The sequence below is a fragment of the Zea mays genome, chromosome 5, assembly GCF_902167145.1.
Source record: "Zea mays cultivar B73 chromosome 5, Zm-B73-REFERENCE-NAM-5.0, whole genome shotgun sequence".
Lineage (NCBI taxonomy): Eukaryota > Viridiplantae > Streptophyta > Magnoliopsida > Poales > Poaceae > Zea > Zea mays.
In genome coordinates this window covers 161,594,870-161,602,891 of record NC_050100.1, presented here as the reverse complement: position 1 = coordinate 161,602,891, position 8,022 = coordinate 161,594,870, and the positions used below count along the sequence as shown (strand labels likewise).

The 8,022-nt window shown below is 47.0% G+C and overlaps 1 protein-coding gene across 1 annotated transcript; it reads left to right on the top strand.

The window, feature by feature from the left end:
• Nucleotides 1-738: 738 nt before the first annotated feature.
• LOC100501129 (uncharacterized) lies at nt 739-2,296 on the top strand. Its single transcript, NM_001195937.1, has one exon. The coding sequence runs from the start codon at nt 743-745 to the stop codon at nt 1,169-1,171; it is 429 nt and encodes a 142-aa protein (NP_001182866.1). The 5' UTR covers nt 739-742; the 3' UTR covers nt 1,172-2,296.
• The last annotated feature ends 5,726 nt before the right edge of the window (nt 2,297-8,022 follow it).

Here is an 8,022-nt window from a genome sequence, read left to right as displayed (position 1 = left end):
AGACGACGATTTTCTTGCTCTCAATCTCTCTCTACGACGGGTCTCAACGGGACGCTCACCAGGGATACCGCTGGCGAGGAACTCGGTCGGCAATGGGCTCAACAGAAAGCCCCGGCGGCGGATAGGAGGAACGCAGGGAGGAGCACGAGGGGTAGTCGGGTTGGTTTTATGGACAAGTGACCACGCGGCCGCAGCTGGCGAGAAGAGCGGAGGTGCTCGCGCGGACTGCGGGAGAGGTAGTTGCGCCAGCGCGTCCAGGAAGGAAAACAGTACTGCCTGACGTGTAGGCCCAAGGTGTCAGCCATTCACGGCCGGGTGCGCGCGTGAGAGCGGTAGTGCATAGAGCGAATGACAAGCGGGCCCCGCGGTGTCGGCGCCGATCCTTGTAACTGGGCTGTGCGGCTGCGAGAGAAAACAAGGAAGTGGGCCGAAAACACGGGATTTGGGCCCAGTGCGAGTTTTTCTTTTTCTTTTGTATTTTCTCTTTTCTTTTCTAATTTCCTTTTTCTCATTTTGAATTTCAAATTTTGACTTTAAATTTTGGTTTTGACTCGTTCATATTTCAATTGTACAAATTCAAATCTAGTGATGAACAAGGTATAATTGTTTGTGTATGTATTCCTTCAAGGCTTCTTTTCTCTCTTTCTTTATTATTTCAAATTGTAAATTGTAAACCAAGTCTTAATTCCCATTGATGTAATCACTATTTTCAGTGAATGCACACACACAAAATAACTTCAGCATGATGCACATTTTATTAAGGAATTATCCACTTTATCTTTGCCTTCTAATAATTTTCATGAATGAAAAGGTACTACACATGAAGATTTATTTCTTTCTCTTATATTTCAAAGTTGGGTATTACATCATCTCCTCTCGCAAAACACTGAAACCATCCTCAACCCTCCCATTTTTACATAATCCATCCAGCAATTCCTCAACAACCTCTGGCGCCAACCCAAACCCCTTCCTTTTCATGTCTGCATGCACAAGCATTGCTGCCTCAGCATCCCGTGCCATACAATGCCCTCTGACCAACCATTCGAACGTCGTGGCACTTGAATCAATCGCACCCATCAACATATTTTTAAACATATCCTCTGCCACCCCTACCTCCCCAGATTGGCAATACCCACTAATCATTGTGTTGTACGCAGTTATATCAGGTTAGACCCCTTCCTGAATCATCTCATCCCATAGTGTCCATGCCTTCTCCACATGACTGCCATTGCAGTACCAGACATCCTGATGCTATAGGTGCACACGTTGTGCTTGCAGGAATATTTGTCCATTTCCTAGAGCACAATCTTGAATTCATCACACTTGCCATCATGGTGGAAAGCAAGGAGGAGGGAATTGAAGGTGTGAACAGTTGGCAGGAGGAGGTGATTGCTCCGTGGACTTGAATGCGTGTAGATTTGATGATACATGTCGAGGGCCACGGTGGCGGAAGGGAGTGAACAAAGAAGAGCCGCCGCAGTGGTGGGGAGCGGTCGTGCGCCGGCAACGAGGATGCGGCGGGTGACGGAGGTCGAAGATGAATGGGGCAGAGCCAAAACATCGGTAGGTGGTAGCGAGGGCATTGAAGATCTGGGCCAGTGAGCAGTGGCGGAAGGCAGAGGAGGATGGCACTAAACTACTCAAAACGCGGATGAAGCCTGATTAGCACTAAACTACTCAAAACGCGTCGAGAACCCATACCCGTCGCACTTCCGAGCGAAAGACGACGCGTCACTCCCGCTAACACTGGAGGCAAAATTCTAGGGCGGACAAATTCCTCACCTTCTCGTCCATGGCGTGGCACTTGGACTGCACGTAGGCATCGGGGTCAAAGTTGTCAGCCTTGAATATCTTGAGCTTGTCCACGAGCTACACCCCACTATCGCTGCCTCCCGCGCCGGCCACAACGTTCACCGGGAACACTCTGAAGTGGCCGGTGGGCCGTGACCTCGACGACTTGGCAGACGCCATTGGACCGGGAGAAACCCTACCCACAGGCGTAGAGCGCTGGCGTGCTCCCCTCCCCGCCCCCGTTCGGGAGGTGCAGAAGCTTCTCCAAGTGGATTTCTCGCTTTGGTTGGGCGGCGACTCTTGGAGGCTGAATCCGCCTCCAGGTGGCCATGGAGGCGAGCAGGGAGGGTGGGCCATGGGAGCGGCGGCGGTGTGGGGAGGAGAGTCAGGGGGGAGGTTGGACGGCGGCGTGGGAAGGCCGGAGCCATTGCCGACGACGACGCGGATGAAGCTTGATGGAGGATCTGTCGAGGAAGAGGGGAGCGGAGAGAGGAGCAGTTGCGATCGAGGGATGGAGGAGGCTTGAAGCGGAGGCGAGGACGGTGATGATTTGATGGATATAGATGGACGGTGTAGATTGGCTGAAGGCAGAACCAGGTGGAGGCAGGCTATCCCTTACAGCCTTAATATAGTAGTATAGATTACTGGTTGGCTGATGTGCTTTTGGTTTGAGCGATTTCTTCATCTAAATTGATGTTAAGTGCTCGATGAAAATTTTGATTGACTCTCATTCACCCTTCTCGACGTCTCACCGGTCCTAAAAAATTGTCATACCTAATCCTTAAAATCCTTGAGTGTCAAATTAACAATAAGATCAGACTTCTTAATTATGATCTTCAAATTTTGAATGAAAATATTTCATTGGATAGCCAAAATTCTCCATGATAATGCACAGCAGGCTGCCACCCAATCTTTTGCACATACCAATGTTTCTACCCTCCTAGGTTTGAGGATTCTATCGAATGGATCAATGACAAATAACAGATCGTGAAGCAATAGTGGATGCTTAGATGGCTAAGATATTACGAGCAAGTACACTAGAATTTTATATATTTGTTGATATGTCTTCTACCATGATAAGAGCTCAAATTTATTAGAACCAACTTTAGGAACACTTAGTGGTGATTATGCCATGTATTTGTCCAAGTCACTTGCCTTTGCTTCACCTTCGCCAGCCCTCCCCTCCAGATAAGTAGCACTCACACTCCATCCGAAATATAATTTGTTGTAGACTAATAACATATTCATTAAGTAACATATGAACGTGATTTTCTTGTATTTCTATATTCATTATCATTTGAATAAATGTGAACGGAAAAAAGTGGCTAAAAAGAACTATGTTTTGGGACAAAGGGAGTAGTAGGCTAGTAGTTCTGAAAATTTATTCTTACTCTTTGTTTCAGAATTGACACTAGAGTTTGGTCCAACAGGGCTTTGGGGGAAAAGTAACATATTGCTGATACATTCGTCTGACAACAAAGAACTCTTCTACTTTACCATAGTGTAATTATGGGCCATAAATCTTTCTCATGTAAAACTCTATTGCCTTTCATTTGTACCTAGGTTCAAGAAAGAGAGTCACAACAAAGGAAACATTTGAGTTTTCCCAGTACTTCTCAAACTCGGTGTTTAGGCTATCTCCAGTAGCTTATCCATCTCCATACCCATATTGAAACTCTACTCTGCGAACAGTGCAGTCTACAGTGCAAAACAATGCTTTTGGGTAAACATTGAGTAGACTGTTGCAGACGGCCTCACAGAATTTACCATTTCTCTAATAGTGTCATTTGCACTAGTACACAACTATGAATTTAAAGATGTAATGCACAAAAAAGCTTTGATGAAATAGATTTGTAATTGGATATGTAGTACACTTGCATATCTTTTTTCATCCGATGCCATTACCCTTGCATATTGTTAGCGCCGATCTGGGCGCCGGTCACTGTGATGTGTACCAGCAGCGGTGCTCTCTGCGGTAGCGCGAACCATCTACGGTCGAGGGTCAGATGGTTCGCGACCTAACACAGAGGCTAGGGTTTCTGTCGACGAGCCAGACGGTCCGCACCTGATGGTCGGATGGTCCACACGTGCATAGAGGCAACGAAGTTTGCCAACAACACCTGGATCTTGCTCCCGGGAAGGACCCCATCGGGGAGGAGAGATCCTAGGATTTGTCTTGGGATCGCCAGGCCACCTGAGACGCCTCTATACGACATAGAGTCGGAGAGAGGTGAAGGTTAGAGGGAGAAAGCTACGTTCCTATCCACTCCTAGGGAAAATGTAAAGAACGAAAGATATTGATTGTTGATCCAATTTTTTGTTATTCAATCGATCGTACCCCTTCAAATATATAAGGGGGAGGTCTAGACCCATTCCTAGGCATTCTCCAACAGCTCCCGCGAGATTAGATGGATAAACACACGAGGAGATATGAGTTTAATCGCCTGATCTAATCCTATCACGGACAGTCCACGCCTATGATCGAACTATCCGGTGGCTGGACCGTCCGGGCCTCAATGCCGAACTGTTCGACCATGCTAGTGCCACAAATGGTGCTCAACACATGCCCCTTGCCTTTTGGGAAGCTGAACGAACCAAAAGCACTAGTGCAGGCTAGAATCAACTCGATGTGGCAACATCAACTTTTCCTAAGCGTCTTGCTACATACTAGGATGATATTGTTGTGCGATCTTGTAAGAGCCTTGATCAAACTATTGCCTCCAACGCCGCTAAGCGTCATATTAATCCTAATTAGCTCGTCATCTTGTTTACCAAATTTTCTATGTGCTCGGGCGAGACTCCGTAGTCGACCAAATCCTCTCCTAGTAGGTCGTCCTCCTCGATGTTACCTTCATCCATAAGTGTTGGCACATCATTGGAGGTTTCCTAGCGAGGTGCGGACGGTCCGGACTCAGGGGGTCGAATGATCCACTATGTGCTCGGACGGTCCGGCTGCTGGAGCTGGATGGTCCATCGTATCTGCAGAGAGCCGCGTAGCTGCTGAGGCTTCCTGACAAGGCGCGGATAGTCCAGTCTCAGGTGTAAGATGGTCTGTCGTACCTGTAGAGAACTATGTAGCTAGTGTTTCGCCTTCTATCTTCGTGCCCGCTTGAGTTGCTTCGGTGGCCTTTGGCCTCCACCTTTTTGTGGTGGTGGGTACTACGAATGTGTCATTAAATATTTTTATGCCTCTTTTTCTATGCTCTACTTTTTTCTCAAGCGCTGCAATTTGCGCTTTTGAGACTACGTTAGACCCGATGGACACCATCAAGGCATGGAGTATTTCGGGTTAACTGCTTTGTTGGTTGCTCCTGTGTCTTTCTCCTCATTTGTCTTGGCTGGTTTACCAAAAATTATCGGCTCTTCAATGTTCCCCTGTATGACAACATCTGTTGTACCTATCTTAGCACTCATATATATTTTCTCTCTATGTTCCCCTGTCGAATCAGTCGGTCTTCGTGGCCGAGTAGTCCGACGATCTCGCTAGACCTGTGTATGGTGACTAGATTGAGGTGAACCCAATCAATCTTGCACTGGTGGTGTCAACTTGTCAGATACAGAAGTTTGGGATGCCCCCAGGCAGGGTACTGTGTCATCCCATATGGGTACAGTGGCATGTCCCACATTTGATTGGGCGAATACAGTGGTGGAAGATATGCATACTGATATGGCACAGGTGGGTATGAGGGTGGAGGTGTCCATGTAGGTACATTGGGTCTTGAATGAATATCGTTATGTGCTGACTCCTCCGATTGGTGAAATGACTCAATCGGTCTTACCTGTAGTCGTTCTTCAGTAGGTGAGCAAGCTCGCTTTGCTGGCCGGTCATTTGGGTTGGCCTTCTTTTTCATATATTGAGATAATAACTGATCAAAGGTTAGTCTGGCTTTGACCAGTCGACTGGATGCCTTAAACGTGTTTGCCTTCCACGTAACTATTTCTAGGCATCGATGTTTGAAGGTATGTGGTCGCTGCTCCTGGGCAGTGTCGGACCGTCCGCGACTACGCGCCAGACTGTCCGCGGTGCACTGAACAGGGGGCTGCACCTGGCCTCTTTTGTGCACCTGCCGCCAGTGTTGGAGGTCGTGATGGTGATCTTTAATGTCTCCCCTCCATCAGGGGTCTTTTCTATCACCACTTTCATGCAAGAAATTTTGGCGTTTTCATGGACCTCTCGTGTATCGTCGATGATGATCACTTTGCTCTTTCCCTCATCGGTTGCGCTAGGCCGAACCAAAACTTTTTTATCATTAAAGTTGAACATATATTATTGGAAAGGGTTTAGTGTTCACCTGTATTCCCTAAAAATTCAATCGACCCTCGTTAATGCCCGATTGGACCTGTCATCGAAGCACATTACAATCATTAGTGGCATGAGAGCAAGAATTATGCCACTTACAATAAGCATGACGTTCAAGTTCGTCGACAGATGGAATAGTATGATTTATTTTAATGTTGGCGTTTTTGAGTTATTCATCAAAAATTTTGTCACACTTGCCAACATTAAATGTAAATTTATGCTCTTCTTACCGTTTCTTTTGAACCGGCTACAAAGAGAAACAAACTAAAGATTTAGCTTGTTTCGGCCAAACCAACTCAGCGGCATACACCTCTTGTGGCTCATCATCCGAGTTACTCTGGTTACAATCTAATGTATGGATGTTGTTATGAACTGCTTTAGCTGTGTCTTTGCATCGACTTTCGCAAGACAAAGCTCTCTGGTGTAATTGAGCTAGTGTAAAAAATGAATGCCTTTTAATCTCTCTCTTAAGTAATGAGACATTCCATCAAATGCTAATCCAGCTAGCTGTTTTTAAGGTGAATCTGGAAACATCGGTTCCTTGTGTCCTAGAATCTTCAGATGTAGTCATTAACCGATTCATCCTTCCCTTGTTATAGAGCTACTAGATCTACTAGGGTGTTGTGGGGTGTAACAGGAGGTTTGGTTGAGACGGGTGTAAAGATGAGGGATGATAATTAATATTACATTCTATATATTCCGTGCCGGACTGTTCGGTCTGATATGTAGACCGTTCGGCTGTGTGCGCGGACTATCCGGGGGGTATATCTGGACCGTCCAATGATGTATTCGAACTGTCCGACCATATGCGCGGACGGTCCGAAATGGTCTGTTAGGGTTTGCACAAAATGTGGGGGCCCTGGAGCAGAATTCGGTAACTCGGTTCAAAAAATGGGACCGACCACCACTACTCCGGACGGTCCACACTCAGGCGCGGATGGTCCGACCGTGCGGAGATCGGTGGATTTACCCCAACGCACAAGGTTGTGGTTGTCTAGGATATGTGTCCATCGGCATCCCATAAAGTGGTAGGTATTGGTCTTGCCAATTTGCAATCGATGAATCTCGTGTATTTTCCTAGTCTTACCCTCGTGCGATGGAAAATTAGCAACATCGGATTTATCAAATGCACATGCTAGCCTCTTATAATCCTCTTGCATACCCCCTAGTATTCATTGCATTTGTTCTCATGCTCGTCTACGTAAGATATAAGGGATTGGATTTCGTTTGTTTCACTTACTTTGGGGTAGTTACAATAGGTCGATGCGAAGCCAGAATAGTCGCCCACTGTCATATGACTTTTTGATTTCGGACCACCTTGAAGTTGGCGAGGAACTTCGCCTAGGCCTCCTTGATCAGCTGCGCCTTGTGCTCCTCGAACTCTCGCTGATCCTCAGCCGACAGAGTCTCCATTGTTGGCTCCATAATGTTGTTGGGAGAGATGTTGGAACTATCCTTTGAACCGGCCATCGGGACCGATCTGATAGATCTTTACATCTTGTCCCTAGCAGAGTCACCAAAAATGTGTGTTGGCGCTGATCTGGGCGCCAATCGCTACGATGTGTACCGACAGCGGTACTCTTTGTGGTAGCGCGGACGATCCACGGCCGAGGGCCGGACGATCCACGACATGGCATAGAGGCTAGGGCTTTTGCCGACGAGTTGGACGGTCCGCGCGTGCGCAGAAGCAATAAAATTTGCCAACAACCCCTGGGTATCGCTCTCGGGAGGGACCCCATCAGGGAGGAGAGATCCTAGGATTTGTCTTAGAATCGGCAGGCCACCCGAGATGCCTCTATACGATGTAGACTTAGAGAGGGGTGAAAATTAGAGAGAGAAAGCTATGTTACTGTCTACTCCTAGGGAAAAAGGTAAAGAACATAAGATAAATTGATTGTTGATTCGATTGTTTGTTATTCAATCGGTCGTAC